Source organism: Acinonyx jubatus, chromosome D4 (genome assembly GCF_027475565.1).
Source record: "Acinonyx jubatus isolate Ajub_Pintada_27869175 chromosome D4, VMU_Ajub_asm_v1.0, whole genome shotgun sequence".
In the NCBI taxonomy this organism is placed as follows: Eukaryota; Metazoa; Chordata; class Mammalia; order Carnivora; family Felidae; genus Acinonyx; species Acinonyx jubatus.
This window is the reverse complement of record NC_069391.1, coordinates 6,056,263-6,073,309: the sequence shown is the minus strand read 5'-3', so window position 1 is coordinate 6,073,309 and position 17,047 is coordinate 6,056,263. Positions and strand designations below refer to the sequence as shown.

Here is a 17,047-nt window from a genome sequence, read left to right as displayed (position 1 = left end):
GTGATAAAGCCACCTTTTTGCGCCAAAAGGGAGAAAAAAAAAAAAAAAAGAAGGCAAAAAGAAATGAGGCCCAGAGAGGCTAGGAGACTCATCTGAGGTCACACAGCCAGGATGCAGCACAGTTGGGATTTGAACCCAGACGTTCAGAGCTGCACTGCCCTTGCTTCTGTCTCCCTGCCTTCGCCGCCTCGGCTGTGACTAGAGCACCCACGGGGGGGGGGGGGGGGGGGGGGGCGGCAGACTTGTCACCAAATGTCTCCCGTGTGACTGGAAGTGGTGTCCCTCATGACCGGTGGGTTTTGCAAACAGCCTCGAGCTTCGCTTTCTGTGGCTGCATTCCCTATCGCCGCTTGTCCCCAGATCTGTTTGTCCGTCCTAGCACGCGTCCTGCTGTGGGACAGTGCCTGGGCGCGGGCTCATCTCTGAAGCACCTCGTGGCCTGCCTCGGCCCAGGGTGTCTTAGGCGGCAGGGGGGACGTTAGAGTGGCGTCTTCCGCGCCCTTCTCACACGAGGGTCCTCGCCCTGCAGCCTCCTCCCCCCTGTGCTGCCTCTCACCCGACCCCAGACCCTTCACCCTGCTGGGAGGGATGGGTTGTCAGACTTCCCTTGTCCCTCCCAGGCGGGATCTGCCTCCCCCCTCTCAGGGAGACCTCCACCAACTCGAGGGTTTGGGCCTCAGTTGGGCTCTCTTTCTTGGTTCTTTCCATCCTTTCTCCAGAGAAGTTGTTCTCAAATGTGGATGTGACCAAGGCAGCCGCTGCTCCAGACCCTTCAGGGGCTCCCCGAGGCCCTTGCCACCGCCAGGGAGGACAGCCGGTGGTGTCTGTTTTCGGCTGTCCCCACGGCCCGGCCCCCGGCCCCCAGCCTCTCGACGGTGCGGCCTGCTTCCTCCTCCCCGCGTGGTGCTCTCCCCCCTGAGCCGTCATATCTGTTCTTCCCGAGCACTCTGCCCGCTGACTTGTCCGCTCTTGCTCCCTCCCGAGCCCCGCTCAGGCCTCTGCTGCGACACCAGCTCCTGTGGGAACCCTCTCTCTCGCCCTCGTGCCCCTGGTCTAAGTTGGGCGCCCTTCCTTGGGCGGGGCCTCCACAGCCATGGCCTGTCATGGCCCCTTGGAATCTAGGACTCAAATCTTGATGGTTCTGTCCATCTGGCCGACGGTTCTTGCCGAAGCGAGGGCAGGAGTTTCATTTGTAGGATTTCTTTCAGCCAAGGAAATTCGCAAGACACTTTGCAAGCGTTCTTACTTACTTAAGTGGTCTCCTTGTTAATACTGTCCTTTCTCAGTGATTCCCAAGGAGAATCGAGCGTTCGTATTCCAGAACTAGTTGGCTGGTTTGGGAGGGCGGCCATCCCCTTGCCCACGTGAAAAAGAAATACAGAAGCAATCCTCGTTCACACAGACGTGCAAGGCTTTAACTTCGTGGTGGTTTAGCCTTCTGACACTTCTCAGTCCTAACGCTTGGTCCTCAGCGAAGCTCTGCCAGCCTCCAGCCGGGCAGGGGCACCTGCTTGCGTCACAGGCTCGCATCACTCTCGCTGCCCTCGACGCGCCTCGCATCGAGTGTGGAGCTCCTCTGTGCTGTGAGAGGCTCGGGGCCTCTCTTTCCCTGAGGGACAGCAGCCGCCCTGGGGACAAAGGCCACAGCCGCCCCGACTTGGCCTGGCCCAGAGACAGAGTGAATGGCAGAGTGGGTAAGATTTAATTTTAAAAACAAGACTGCCAGAGAGGTTGCTAGATAAGAAAGCTTTTGCTGATCAGCCTGCTTTAATGTAGCTTCTTTAAAGGTTGCGTGCGTACGTGAGTCCGTTCCAGCTCGAGACGTGGATGTCATGGCCGCTCAAATCTAACGTGGGGTTAGATTTTCTGTAAAGATTTTCTGATGCTCCCGTGAGGGAGGCATTCGGTTCCTCCCAGGAGGTTCTCGCAGATACTGTTCGTTGGTAATCGTGTTGAAGGTTAGGATTCCAGGGATTTCTGTTGGAACCCTAAGCTTGACTGCCCCCCACTAATCATGAGCCAGAGGAGGGGGGAGGGGAAGGGGAGCCTCCTCCGCCCACGGTGCCATTGTTAAACGGAACCAGTAATTGAATGCTATTAAGCCAAATTAATTTGCCTCCTGCAGGAAGGTCTATGATGAATGAAAGGCTTGCTAATCAGGGAGGGAGCCAGGCTACCCTCTGCGGTCATCAATATTTTCATGGCCGTGGGAGGTGGCAGGAAGTTAGCTGTCCTGGCTCCCTGACCTTGAGCGATCCAAAGGTAGGACACAGCCAGCAGGGTTGTATTTAAAGGGCTTGTTACAAGTGAAATTTGCAAGATGCACCCGTGGGTTCATGGAATTTCTACCCTTAGCTAGCGGGAGGTGCGGGGACCCACCCGAGACAGGCCCTGGTCCCTAGTGGGGAGTGCAGCCGTGTCGACCACGGTGGCAGAGCTGAAATGTTTAGCAATGGCTTTGGGGTCGGGGGGTAGGGGCCGATCTGTAGTGTCTGCCGATTTCTGTGGTGTCAGCACACCCCCAGCATGGCGAGTTCAAAGCTGCTGAACCCAGACTGGGGAGACGTACACCAGCAGACTGCCAGAGCTGGGGACCCCAGCCTGCTGCTCCCACAACTCCCTGATCCTCCCTGGAGACCGGGGGGGGGGGTGGGGGGGTGGGAGCCTCCCAAGCTGTCGCGGGTCCAGAAATGTAGATGTGCCCCCGGCAATACTCACCTGCATTGGATTCGGCCTCTTGACAGAGGGCGCTTAAATGTCACTTGCTTTTAAAAATGAGAAAAGAAGTTAACATGCCTTTCATTTTGTTCTTTCTTCTCCCTAGCTGCTATTAACTTAGCAAAGCTGAAACTTTTCAGACACTATTACGTCTTGGTGAGTAAAAAAAAAAAATCCTAAATCTGTAAATATGAGCAAACAGACTTCCCAAGAATTGGCAAAAGCCCAAGAAGTCTACCTGGAGCCGTGTGGGTTTCATTTTATCCGACCGAACTGTGTCTTTTGCGAAGAGAAATTGAACAGCTGAGTCACTTCTTTATAAATGTTAGTTTTCGGGGCGCCTGGGTGGCTCAGTCGGTTGGGCGACTGACTTCGGCTCAGGTCATGATCTCGCAGTTTGTGAGTTCGAGCCCCGCATCGGGCTCTGTGCCGACAGCTCAGAGCCTGGAGCCTGCTTCGGATTCTGTCTCCCCCTCTCTCTAACCCTCCCCTGCTCACGCTGTGTGTCTCTCTGTCTCTCAATAATAAATAAACATTAAAAAAAAAAATTAAAAAAATGTTAGTTTTAAATTTGGCTTTAAATACTCAGAGAAGTAACATATGCTTGATGGTTTCCTACAATGCAGGGACTATAGCGACAGAGCAAAAGCCCTTTCTGACCCTGACCTTCTCCCCCTCCCCATCCCTCCCCCTAGGTCATGACTGGTCCCAGTTTGGTGGTCATTTCTCTAGCTGCTCTTCAGGCATATGCCATACACGGCCGTCCTTTGGCTTGCTCGTTTTATCCGTTTACAAAAACGAGATCACGCCTAAAGTCTGGACGTGAGAAGGCCCTATGAGCGGACGCCAGAGGCGGGATTTGCTGTAACTTCTTAGGATAATAATTTCTTGGAGTATATGAGGCGTAAGCTAGCCCGGTGTTCGCTTCCTGACTCGTAAAAGAAAGTTTCTGAGTCGTCTTCCATCTGTGGTTGGACCTTTCCTTCCCTGCAAGCGCAGCCACCCCGGGCAAGGTCCCAGTGGCCATCTCGGTGAATCCTTGCCTCACTCTCCATCACTAGAGTACTTAGTGTTACTTAGTGTCGTTGGTACATCCTCTCCGCGTGGGCCTCAGGCGCTCACAGCGTCTGCTCAGGGGGCTAAAGCAGTGTTGCCATTACTCCTCAAAAACATTCCTCAGAGCCTGGGAATAAAAAAAATACTGACCTTCGGGGATGGAGATCAATGGGGTGTGTGTGTAGAAAAGGCGAGGAAAGGGTGACTGGGGAGTTCAGAGCAGCCACACCAAATGTTTTGTCCCCCCAGCGTTGGGTGGGCACCTGGCGATGAGAAGCCTGTCTCTGCCCACGTGTTTTTTGGTTTTGGTTTTTTTTTTTTTAATGTTCATTGATTTATTGTGAGGGCGAGTGAGCGGAGGAGGGGCCCAGAGAGGGGGAGACAGAGGATCCCAAGCAGGCTTTCTGCTGCCAGGGCAGAGCCCGATACCGGACTCAGTCTCACGAGCCGTGAGATCGTGACCCGAGCCGAAATCAAGAGTCGGACACTTAACCGACTGAGCCACCCAGGCGCCCCTCTGCCACGTTTATTAATTAGCGTCAAATGGTTGTGTTCAGGTAATTCTGTTTCTCCTCTGTGGTTCCTTTGTGGAAGCCAGTTGCTGGAAGAAGTGCCGTGGTTTCTGTGTTGATTTGGTTGCTTATTTCTTTTTTCTCCTTCTAGATCGTATGTTACATATACTTCACCAGGATCATTGCGTTTCTCCTCAAACTCGCCGTTCCGTTCCAGTGGAAGTGGCTGTACCAGGTGTGCCGCTCGTGGGGGACAGTGCTAGAGACTTTCTGGCTGCGGATGAAGTCTCGGGGTTTCACTTAAGGTCGCTCCAAAGTTCCCAGACGGCGGCCACTTTGCTCTCTTCTGATCCACAATTAAGCGTCTCTGTTTGTCCAGGAAAGCGGCCAGATTACGTGAAAGAAATCTGGAAGTCATTGCATTATCGATTTTACTTTGCAATTTTACAAGACTTTGAAGAGAAAAGCCTCAGGCAGAGAGCATGAGATTTGCCCTGTATAATTAAAAGCCAACGAGACGTGGTCTGTCCTTCAGTTACGGGGCTCAGAACGGCTTAGAATCCAGAGCTCCCTTCTTCTGTGCCCGTCAGTGTTTCGATACCACGGGGCCTTTGCCACGTGCTAGGGCTAGTTAGCTACGAGGGTAAGCCGCCAGGTGATTCAGAGCCTTTTCTGCTTCTCGTTCTTCTCGAAGCGTAGACTTGGCGTTCAGTGCCGTGTTAGTTCCGGGTGCACGACACGGTGACGTGAAGACTTCCTAGAGCCACTCGGTGCCAAAGGGCGCTGTAGGAAGCGCAGGGATGTGAGGGGCTCTGAAAAGACACCTGTGACGACAGGTTGAAGCAGGGCGTCGTACACGTCCTCTCGGGGCAGCATGCTCCTAGCTGGGGCGTGGCACACCTTCCGAGGAGACCCTGCCCTGGCGTTTGAGCGGCCGGCCAGCCGGGGGTCGTGGGGAGCTGGGCTGGTTCGTTTTTAGTTCCACGGCCTTCCGAAGAGCAGCGTGCTGATCCCTTTGTTGGGGTGGGTTTTAATTTGCAGCTCCTGGATGAAATGGCCACGCTGGTGTTCTTTGTCCTAACGGGATGTAAATTCCGTCCGGCCTCAGACAACCCCTACCTGCAGCTCTCTCAGGAGGACGACCTGGAAATGGAATCAGTGTAAGACATCTCCTTTCTCGCGCCTCCTCCTTTGCCCGGGGACCCGACGTAGCGCAGAGCAGTGCGGTGCGACCTGGGTCAGCTTCTCCGTGCGTCGTGTTGCCCCAGAGACGGTGCCTCTGTATTTAGTAGAAGGACGTGGACGCCTAAGCCCCGGGCTCTCCCACCCCTTGCTTGTTGACCGACGAGCTGCGATGGGCCAGGTCCCTTGAGGTGTTTGATGATGAGCCTGAGGCCGAGTTTCAGGGGTGCTCCCTCCAGCAAGACAGGTGGCCTTTCGACTTGTCCCGGTTCAAAGGCTGAGCCGCTGCCCGTGCTGGGCCCTGCTGGGCCGTCAGGCAGCGTAGGACCACTGTGTGTGCTCAGCTCCACTGCGGGAACAGTGACCGGAAGGCAGATCCCAGACGGGCCCCAGACAACAGCTGTCTGTGGAAGAAGAAACGCCTTTTTACAGAGAGCAGAGGGGAAAACGGTGGGACCATCGGATGTTCTAGGAAGAGCAGAATCTGAGCAAATAACTCGGTCGAAGGGGCCCAGATGAAAGTCCCGTGAGCGGCTGCGTGACCAGCAGGCCGTGGTGGATTCATCCGTTCCCCTCACGGCAGGGCTTCCCTGGGGGCGGCAGCTAGAAGCTGAATGGCTGGGTCATTTGATGTCCCCCGTATGCTTTCCATCAGCCATTGCAATGGGAAGCAAGGATGCACCGTAAAGGTATTTTTGTCTCGTGGCAAAAAAAAAATGTTAGAGAGAAAGTGCACGTGCAAGCAAGGGAGGGGCAGAGAGAGAGGGAGACACAGACTCGGAAGCAGGCTCCAGGCTCTGAGCTGTCAGCACAGAGCCCGATGCGGGGCCCGAACCCACGAACCGCGAGACCATGACCTGAGCCGAAGTCGGACGTTTAACCGACCGAGCCACCCAGGCGCCCCACATGGCAGATGTTTTTTTGATTTTGTTTTAGGTTTTGTTCCTCTGTGGCAACACGTGATGGCGGTGGTGACCGTTTTGGCAGAGGGGTCTGTGTGTGTTCAAGTCAGGGCAGGGTAGTGGGGGGAGGGGGCACGAGTCAGGTGGAGCCTGGAGAGGGTGTGGCCTTTATCCCGCCGGCTCTGGGAAGGTCGGGATGTCGAGGGTTGTCCGTTGGTTGCCTCAGCTGCCGCTGGCGTTCTGAGGGAGGACCGCTCTGATGGCCCCGTCTTCTGTGGCCGGCCAAGCGTGAGCCGTCCTGTCGTCGTGAAGGGGGCTGCTCTTCGGTGGCCAGAAAGCCGAGTATGCACCAGCCAGGGAGTCAGACCACAGAGGGAGGTTTCGTTCAGGGTGGTGCCCCTGGAAAGGAAGTCGGGGAGCCGAGTGAGGCCAAGTGCCTTTAAGTCAGCGCAGAAATTGTCCTGGGGCTTCCCTTTGGCTGAGAGAAAGTTCTGCCGGAGAGAAAGCCCCGTGGGCTTAACACGATGTGACAGAGCGGAACGGGCCCGAGGTGGAGGGACGCTGCCGTGACCGCCTGCCATCCACACTCACCCGCAGCTGGGCGTGAGGGCCGGTGGCAGCTTCTCGGGGACACCACCGCGCCCCAGGCTGCCCGCTCCCTCTTCTGCTTGGAGCTGCTGTTCCTGAACGGCACCTCTTCAGTCTTCCAGAAATAACCGAAGCCAGAGGCGAGCAGAGCCACCGTGTTTTCTAGAAGGTCGGGAGCTCTCTGCCATCCCCCTCGGAGGGTGTTTCCTCAAGAAAGGAGCTTGCTCTGATCCTCACCACAGAACAGATATCGCTTCCTCTTGGTGGGAGGGACTACTCCCTAGGCCTCACACACCCCGAAACCAATCCTCCTGACGAGTCTTACCCCCTGGTGGCACACGAACTCTGCCCTGGGCCACTCACCGACCTTATTGGCTTGCGATTCTGGGTAGTTTCTTTTCTTCCTGTTTTCGCTTCCTTTCTCTGAAGTGTGGTACGTCTGGGAGGTGAGTCTTGACGGTTGAGCCCAGGACAGGCCGTGCTCCTCCCGGGGTCGAGTGCTCCCACCCTTCCTCTGGCTCAGGCCTCGTCCGGCTTCTCCCGCTGAGCCTGCAGAGTGAGGGTGCAGTGAGAAGTAGCCGGCTTTCTGTCTTTTTCTCCTTTTACTTCTGTGCACACCTCTCACTGGGCTAATCAGAGCCTTGCCCATTTTGATAAGAGAATTTATCCTAAAAAACTCAGGTTAGAAAGAATTGCGTGCGTGCGGTTTTCGGCGTTCAGACTTGGTCACAGCCCCCTGTGCTTTGCACGCCCTTGAAGATCTGAATTATTTTCTGCTGTCTTGAGAAGTCAGAACGGAAGAAACATTTGGTATGGGTTCCAGGGCCGGGAAGCTGCCTCTCTGGGGTTCCCGTTGCAGAATGCTGGCCTCAGGGTTGCGGCCAACCTTTTCCCACTCAAGTGGGTATGTAACAAAAGTGAAAATGGGAATTCGAGACTAGGAGAATTGTTTCTCGACCAGTCCTCCCCACGTTTCAAGTCCAGAAAAGAATTTTCAGTTGGGTTGTACTTTATAGTTGGGTTCCAGAAGCAGATGTGTCCAGGGGCCACTTAGGCCCAGGATCGCGGTCTGGTGCAGCAGAAGGGGCAGCGGGTGCCCGGGGCTCCCTCTTTTGTCTTGCTTGTGTCCAGTAGGCCTGTTCAGTTGCGAGCGCAGATAGGGTTCTGCTAGGAAAGGAGATGTAGAAGGGAAGTGGGAGGCGGCCGTGGGACCATCTGCTGTCTCCAGCTCTGTTACACTCCCCTGTTCCTTCTCTCAGGCACATCCCTGCCCCACTTTCCTCTCTGTCCTCCACACCTCTCCTGATCCCGCAGGGAGCGCATCAGCTGGGCTCCACACCTGCCGCCGTCACTCGGGCCTTGAGGCCGGTGCCCTCCCCAAGTCAGGAGTGGCCACTTGGGCTCGAGGAAGTGCTTCCCCGAGCAGGCACTGGAGGCCACGACAGCTCCGGGTGGCTCCGTCAGCCCCGCAGGCGGTTTGGAGCCCTGCCCCCAGGGAGCTCCCCGTGTCCCTCGGGAACAGTGTGCCGGGGCGCAGACTGCACCACCACAGGGGGGTGCACCCGGAGCCCAGAGCAAGGGCGACGAGGAGCTAGTGAGGCAGAGGAAGAGTGAGCAGAGGTGAGAAGGACAGAGCCCGCCCTCTCCCGACCTCACTGTCCCCGTTTGGGAAGTGAAAGGTGACGGCCGCGCGGCAGCCCCGGAGGCTGAGCCTGCCTTCCCAGAGCTGCTGTTGGGGCTGGAAGTCACTGCTGCCCGTTGCCTGACCTGAGCTCGGAGGGGCCTCTCCACGCCGTGCACCGCGTCGCCGAGCTCTGCCGGCTGTGCTGCGGGTGCTGCTCCGGGGGCCGGTCACCTGGTGGCTTTTCTGCCATTGTCCCCCCTTCGGCATTTGCGTTCAAAGTGGGACCCTCAGGGAGGTGCCCGCGGAGCCCCGAGGTGGCCGGAGCCTCACCTCCCCTCCCTGCGTGCGGGGCTTTCGGGCGCCTCCTTTCTCCTGCCGCAGCGTCTGAGCCCCAGTCGGCGGGGGCCGGCCAGTCTCGCCTGCGGCACCTGGGCACCAGATGTCCTTCTTGCTTCCCAGCGGTTTGCTGCGCGACAGGACACGGAGGCCCGCCGGCGTCACTGCCATCTGCTGTCTTGACCTGCTTCCGCCCGCCTCCCGTCACCTGCTCTCGTTCCCCCTGTGCCGGCGCACACCCTGATTCCTCCGGCCTTGGGGCCTTTGCCCTCTTCTTGGCGGGTGGGCGCACCCGAGCCCAGGGTCACCTCGGCCGTCTCCCCACTGACCACTCCCCAGTCCCCGGCTCCGGCCACGTGCCTCTGGCCATCTGCCCCCCATCACCCAGGCTTGCGCCCCTGCATCCCTTAAGGGCCTCAGCGGCACAGCCATCCACCCGGTCACCACCAGCAGAAGGTGGCGGTTGACCTCAGCACCTACCTCTTCTCAGCCCAGGTGGAGTGAGTGGCCACTTCTCGGGGACCCGATGTCGTGTCTCCTCCCCCCGCCCCTGCTTACCCCAGCGGCCCCGCCTTCCTCCAGCCCGCACGGCAGAGCAAGGGTTTTCTCGGCCGGTTCACCAGCCAGAAAGCTGCATCTGATGAGGGAAAGACAGGGGGCAGGTGTGTGTCCCAGGCCACAGCCCGAGCCCCACTCGGGTCCCGCGAACGGGCTGTGCTCTCTCTGCAGCCAGGGCCGTAGCCCCACGCGGCTGCTGTCGCCTCGAGCAGCTCTGGGAGACACGAGGCTGCGTTTCTTGTCAGACCTCCTGCGTTTGGAAAGGCCGTGCTGGGTGTGGAAAGCCTCTGGTTCCCCTGGGCCTGCAGCCACTCCCCCCGTCCGTCCCAACCAGAGACAGCCGGTGCCTTGAGGAGCAGCCGTGCGTGCGCGCGCCTGTCGCCGGGGAGAGCCGTGCCCTGCCTCCCTGGCCGACGGGAAGTGACGCTGGGTCACGTGGCCAAGTGAGCCGGTTTCCCGTGTCCGGGGGCCACGTGTACACTCACTGACCGCCTCCGCGGGAACCCCCCGGTTCCCCCGAGGTCTGCGTCTTGGCGGCCCGCCTTGTCCTGACTTTGCCAGAAGTACAGCCAACCCGTGAGTCTGAAGGACTCTTGTCTGAGAAAAGTCCCAACTCTGGGGACGCCTGGATGGCTTTGAGGCTTGGTCACAGCAGCAACATGGTGGCAGGAATGAAGGGTGGAAAAGGGTGGAAATTTTCCCTTCCCCCGTAAAATCATTTATTTGCCTTTAGCTCCAGCTGGACCGACTCTAGATATGTCACGTTATAGGGCCACCAAGGTACCATTTGTAGGTGAGGGGATTTGGTAGCTGGTGGAGGGGGTTGGGGATGAGAGTCCTTGGACAGACTGAGTCGGCTGAATTTATTTTACTCACTGGGAAATTCTCGTTGGTCTGGGCACATAGGTGCCTCGTTGTTTTCTAGAGTTCCCCTAGTTTCTTTAGCTTCCAGAGGTTTCCTATGTGCTCCTTGCCCCACACACATAGCCTCCTGTGTTACCAGCATCCCCCTCTGGAGTGGTAGGTACATTTGTGATACTCGATGAACTTAAGCCTGACATGTTGTCGTCACCCAGAGTCTGTCACTTACCTCACGGTTCTCTCCTGGTGGTGTGCATCCCGTGGGTTTGGACAAACGTGTCGTGCCGTGTATCGGTCTGTCAGACTTCGAGTGGTTTTACTGCCCCGTGACCCCTCTGAGCTGTGCCTGCCACATGGAGCCATGTCTCTGCGTGATGTCTCCTGCTACGAAGCCGCCCGGTCCCTTCCTGGGTCCAGAGAGCATTAGAACCTGTCCAGCTCACAGACTGTGAGGCGGGGGGTTGTCCCGTCGTTGACCCCACCTTCTCGAGAGATGCCGTGACCCACTCTCTGGAAAGGGCCACTGTTCTTGGCTCGTCACGCTCCCGAGGCTGATGTTCTTGCGTGTCTGACCTATGCATTCGGCACAGGGTTCCGTGGCGCCTGCTCGCCTCTAGGCACCGGCAGAGATAAGGCCCCTGTCCTGGGGTCACAGCGTGGAAGCAGAGCCACGTGCTTGTTGATAGCCGCACAGCCTGGCCCCCCAGGTTTGTAGGCAGCCGCCGGTTCCCAACCTCTGACGGCCAAAGAACCTTTGGGCCAGAAGGTTCCTCTGCGTCCGTGGTTGTGTCTCATGACTCAGAAAGGATCCGCCTGGCCGGTTGTTACGAATGACGACACCTGATGAGCTCTGTGTTCGCAAAGTTCTGATACAGACGTTGCTCTCGTCATCCGTGTAGATCTGCAACGTAAAAACTCGTGGAGGCCGCGACAGGGAGAGAGAAGGAGAGAGGCCATCACTGACCGTAGTAATAACAGCTGGTGTGCATTGATTGGGTGCTTTGGAGAATCTCGTCTTTCTCTGATGACGGTTCTGAGAAGCGTGAGTCATTTATTATACTTGAGAACAGGGAGGTCAGATGACTTGGCAGAGGTCACACAGCTAGCCCGAAGCGGGGTCAGGACCCAAACCCAGGCCGGTCTGTTTCTAGAGCCGACACGTAAACCACTCGGCTGTGCTGTGGTGACGATGGCCTTTTCCTCCAAGACTGAGACTTTCCCAATTTTTTTTTGTTCTCCTCATTCAGAGTGACGACGTCAGGGGTGATGGAGAATATGAAGAAAGTCAAGAAGGTGACCAATGGGTCGGTGGAGACCCCAGGCGACTGGGAAGGCACCGCGTGATGGAGCAGCCTGGCGGCGGGGACTGTCGAAGAGAACATTTAATTTATTAATAGTCCTAGTGGTGAGCGGGGGGCGGTCGGCACCTCCCGACGGTGACACCACAGAGCACGTGGCCGGGAACAAAGCGCCACGGAAACCTAATTTTTTACTCTCTTCTATGGAAACTGGACCTGTGGCTGGTTATAGGCAGCTAGAAATCTCCTTCAGGTGGGAATGGTTCGGGGGGGGGGCAGTGTAGCCAGGAGGAGGATAAAAGGAAGACTCTGTTTTTAATTTATATTTCTTTCTTTTTTTCATTGGGAACTCTCCAGAAATAGGTAGTCATGCCCCAGGTGTGTCACAGCAGAGACCTTGGGGGAGGGGGCAGGGGGGCGGCGGTGCGAGGCCGGAGCTGGTCACGGCTCAGGAGCAGGGTCGCAGGAGCTGAGCAGGGACTGGGGATACAGGGACAGAGAAGGGAAAGAGAACATATCGTCGCAGCTTTGGGGGACAAAAAGGAAGGAAGTTAGGTTATTTTAGAAAACAAAGCCCAAGCCCAATTTAGTTATACGGAGCCTGCCCCAGGATTCCTGGCTCTGAGTGTTGCCCCAGACCTTGATCCCAGATTCTGAAAGTGACCAGGAACCAGCAGCTCTAGAGGCCCGGTGGTCGTCTTCCCAAAGGGGCTCTGTCGTCTGAGGGCTGAGTGTCACTGTTAGAGTCACGGCTCTGGGACTGTGGTGGGAAGTGCTTTTCTTGATTGAAGGGTATTTAGTGTTGTCTGATGGGTGGGCAGAAATGTATTTTTCAGCTCAAGAAGCATCATCCAGTAGGGTTTCCTCAAACAGCTGGCTCCTCTGACCACCCAGAGCAGGGCCACCTCACTTCCCTCTGTGCTTGTGTTCGCGTCTGTCTCGTGTCATCAGAACCCGGGGAGAAATGGGGAGGAATCTTCCTTAAGGAGCAGCTGGGGGCAGAAAACGTAGTGTTTAAGCAAGTACTTAAGTACAACTAAGTCGTCATCATTAAAAAGCTTTTGCTATAAACCGGGTAGGCTTTCTAACAGGAACGGAACAGACTCGTGCCTGTATCCCCGGAGCGTGCATGCGAAGAGAGCAGGTGTGGTTGAGCAGAGCTTTACCCTCAGGGACTGGCGATGGCGACGGCGAGTTCTTCCTCAGACCCCGCAGAGGGCCCCTCCCAACTCCCAGAGCCTGGAGGTGGACACAGGTAGCCGCTTCCTGGGGGGACCGGTGGTGCAGCTGGTAGCGAAGTCATTTGGATAACGGGACAAGCTCGGAACGTCTGCTGTGACGCGGGGAAGGAGGGCTTGACGATAATTTCCCAACGTGGTTTTGGTCGCACGGGCCTGGGGCGGGAGGCTGAAACGCGGCCTCGTCGGGAATGCTCCCAGGGTACCGGGACCCCTTGCCTGCCTGGGCCTCTCGGGGGTGGACAGCGGCCGTCTCCCGGGGTGGTTTTCTCACCCCTGGCTTGGGGGAGTCCATCAGAAGCCGCAGGATTTGGGGGTGGCACTCAGGATCCCAGGCTTGGGCACCTGAGCAGAGTCCTCAGAAAGCGGTTGCTTTCCATCTCCTGGGCCGCTTTCTCTCCCGGATGAAGGGGCAGGAGGGTTTTCACGTGCTCACCTTAGTCCCCTCTGTGGTCTGTGAGGCTCTTCCTGCTCGAAGTTCTGTCGTGGCCAGGCCTGTGGTGCAAGGAGGCTCCTTCCCGGGCCGCTGCCGCTGCTGACCCTGCCACAGATTATAGGGAAGGGGCCATGTGTCTCCCCACCTTCAGGAATGAAGAAATCTGCCCAAAGTATTTACTTAAGGGACCTTTTCTCTTTTCCTTCCTTCCTTTCTTCCTTCCTTCCTCCCTCCCTCCCTGCCTGCCTCCTTTCCTTTCTGTCTCTGTAGTCAGCTTGGGGCTACAGGACAGAAGAAGGAAGTTGCAGGGAGGACGGGAACATTAAGACTTTGCTTTCGTGGCATAAACACGGTTCCTGTGCTTCTGAAATGTGTCTTGTGCTGTGGCCCAAACCCCCGTAGGCGCTTCCCTCTGAGGGACGCATCCGCTGTTTGTCCTGCGAGCAGATGTTCTGGAGCAGGCCGTAGACTTCTTGGCAGGACCCAAAAGTGCAACGAAAGCTTCCCCCTGGAAGGGTCCCCGTGGAAGCGAAGCAGTGAGGGAGCGAGGGAGGAGGAGAGCGGCCGTGGGCACCGCCGACCTGACGGCTGTCCCGGAGCCGGCCGTGGCGCGCGCCTTCCTCTGGCAGAGCCCGAGCCTCAGTCACCACGGCGGGGCGTGAGCCAAGCGCGTTGGGCTTCTCTGTGCGACACGTGTGCCTCTCGGCTCGTGCACACCGCAGCTGAGTGGCCGCACGTGACCACCTGACCCCTCCGGAACCGGAAGGTGCAGGTGAGATAAGGCAGTGATTTAGGAATAAAGGCTGACAAGCCGGTCGTCTGCCCTCAGCCCATGTTGTAACTGGCAGGTGTGAAGTGAGGCCAGGGATCGAGAAGAATCAAAACCCCCGCCCAAGATCGGGAAAACTGGTTCTCCCACATTTTTACAAGTTATTTGTGCTCTCCATCCCGTTCTGTAAAAACATCCTCTCTTTGTCCGTCACGTCACGTAGTAGCTGTGGCCGGCGTTCAGCTCTGCCCCCGAGGGAAGGGGACCGACCGATGGGTTCCAAGCCAGGCAGGTGCGCCGGCCCCTCCAGCAGCCCGGTATTCACGGCTACGCGGGCTCCCAGGGACGCGGGGCTACAGCGTAGTTAAGCCCTTTGGTATTCCAGGGATCGGGCGGGAGGGACTGGGTGCACGTCGTGGAGTGATCAGCAGTATTTATGGCTTTGTTTTGTGCTCCAGCTACCTATTTCTGCCTATGCGTGCTACCCGTGCTTCCTTTGAGAGCTCTGCTGTGGACGGCAAGCGCGGCCGGCCGCGAAAGGTCAGGAAGTAAGGGGGTCTGTTTTCCTCCAATGAGATGTGTGCGTTTTGCTAGAAAGCTACCACTTCGATGATAAGAACAGTCATCGATCTCTTAGTCCTGGCTCTTAACAGTGGCCGGGGACTCCATCAGCCTCCTTGTCGGTTCCTTGCTGCTTTAAAATTTCAGTAGCAGCGCACTTGAACCTGCCGAATGCAACTCGGGTGAATCGGAGGCCCATTCTCCCCTTAGGAGGTGCTTCCTTTAGTGTAAAAACTGGTTTCTCAGGTCATAGCCTGAGTCCGTTCCGTTTTCTTCCAAGAAACCACTTTGGAGTAAAATATCCAGGTTTGGTTTGCTTTCGCCCGGACACAGCCGGCCAGCCAGCCCCAGCCGCGCGGTCTCGTCGTAAGTCTGCTCCGAGCGCCTGTCGAGGCGAGATTTCTGCGCCTGCCTTATGATCTCATCGGGATATCTGCTCTGTCCTGTTCCACAGCTGCCCTCCTTCCTCCCCCTCCGCCTCCCCCTCCCCCTCCTCCTCCTCCCCCCCCCACACCTCTCTTCCTCACCCCTCAGCCCACGGCTATCAATTCCACGGAGGCTCCGTCTGGGAATACGGGCCGAAGGCTTTGGTGCATTGCAGCATTTGTTCCCAGTAGCTGTGTGAAGGATGTACTTCCTGAGCTAAGGAGAATTTTGTCCAGAGCGTAGGTACTATGCTGTGTTTTATGCTTTGGACCCCTGCACTCAAATGTATTCTTATTTAATGCTGAGGAGTCTGTTACCAGGAGCCAGTCCTTACGGACCAAGAAGAGTGTGAAAGATGCCTGTTGGAACTGCGAGTGGCGTTCTGGCCGTCTCCCACATCCTGTGGCATCTTCTCCGAGGAAGGTCCTTAGCACGTTTGACGGTCCGATGACGTGGTTGGTCCTGCTCCATAGCACCCATGGAACAGCGGAACCAGTTATGTATGGCTCATGCTCACAAGGCGCCGAATTCCACGGGAGGCAGACCCCAGCCCCCTCCTCGGCCCATTCCCACACTCCAGGCTCCCCGCTTTGCTTCCCCCTGACCCGCCCCAGCCTTCTCACAGACTGAGGGTGTGCTGAGTGCACGGCGCCCCTGGCCTCCTGCCTGTTCCTCCTGTTCAGGATTCCGTAAACGAGTAGCTTCCGCACGAAAGACGTTAGGCTTTGACTTGCTCCTTCTTGGTCTGTCGGGGAGGTATTCATCTGGAACATACCATATGTTCCAAAAGATCGCTCTTTACTCCAGGTTTCTCCAGGGTGTCTTGGGCTGGAAGTCTTCAAAAGAGACCCGCCTGAGTTGATGCTAATACTTGGCACGCCTGGAGTGTGGTTCCTGATTGGCGTACTGACCACTCCAGGGTCCGCAGGGCCCTTCTCTTATAGCCTGGCGTTGCAGCTGTGCCCCGCTGTAGGGTTTGTGCTTGAAAAATGCCTCTCGGTGGTTCTCTGCTAGGGTATGGGACATGTACATCCCCTGAGGTACCGTGTGAGGGAAGCAGGCTGGCAGAGAGGGACCAGGCGTTCAGGGAGCAGGGATCTGGTCGGGCTGCACCAGGGACTGTTGGAATTCTGGGGGCAGGAAGTCTGCAGGCAGGCCATCTGGGAAGGAGGAGTGCTGGACAAAGTCAGCAAGGGTCAAAGTGAGACAGAACAGCTAACTCACTTCCAAAACAGTAAGCTGATTTCGAGGCAAGCCTTGAGGTTTTGCGGTGGACAGCCAAGTCAGACGGGCGGGGGGGCGGGGCAGAGAGTCAACCTTCTTAGCATTTAAGACACTTAATACAAAAGGATCCCCAAATCTTGTCCACGTGGGGGCGGTTCTTGACGCCCTAAGCAGCTTTTGCCCACCGTAATTTGGATTTGCCTGGTCACGTGACCTCCAAAGAAGTCAGACACATCCAGTCCAGGAGTAAGTTTCATTTGGGGGACAAAATGTCTGTAAATATCGTTTGCTTTTCAGGTTAGATTGGGATGCAGGAGTTTGCAGTATTTTTTTTTTTTTTTTTTAACACTGCTGATCACGGAAAAGTATTTATGTAAACATGTAACGGGTGGGGCTTCCAATCAGGGTGACGTCTGGGATGGATTCTCTTGCTGTGATGCAAACATAGTACAATAAAGATTCTCTGACGGAAAGGTACGTTTGTAATCCTGGAGGGAGTCGCTGACTCCTGGCTGCTGTCTCTCTTCCTCCCCCTCCCTCTCATCATCATTTTTTGGGATTCTTGTTCATTAAATTAGTTAACTGCCTCCCACCTGCTCGCACTGCCAACAGTGACTCCTACCAAGAGAAGTTCCGTGCGCCTCAGCAGACCCAGCGGCTGTGGTGAGACGCAGACATGTGACTGCAACCCCAGGGGCTCGGTTTCGGAACAGACTAGAAATCCCTTGTAGTTTCCGGGATGCCCCTGCCTCCACGGG

At 56.8% G+C, this 17,047-nt stretch overlaps 1 protein-coding gene across 3 annotated transcripts in view; it reads left to right on the top strand.

Annotated features, from left to right (window-relative positions):
* The window catches only part of GPR107 (G protein-coupled receptor 107), a 69,856-nt gene extending 53,094 nt beyond the window's left edge, over window positions 1-16,762 (top strand). The window contains exons 15-19 of one of the 3 annotated variants that reach the window (XR_008290899.1): window positions 2,825-2,874; window positions 4,438-4,521; window positions 5,328-5,446; window positions 11,237-11,379; window positions 11,585-16,762. Coding sequence is in view for 2 of the 3 variants with exons in the window: in XM_053204507.1 (XP_053060482.1) it covers window positions 2,785-2,874; window positions 4,438-4,521; window positions 5,328-5,446; window positions 11,585-11,681 (390 nt within the window). In the remaining variant the exon portion in view is untranslated. Of the gene's footprint in view, window positions 1-2,784; window positions 2,875-4,437; window positions 4,522-5,327; window positions 5,447-11,236; window positions 11,380-11,584 lie in introns of all 3 variants that reach the window. The other 2 variants (XM_053204507.1, XM_027035395.2) reach the window with 2 other exon arrangements.
* The last annotated feature ends 285 nt before the right edge of the window (window positions 16,763-17,047 follow it).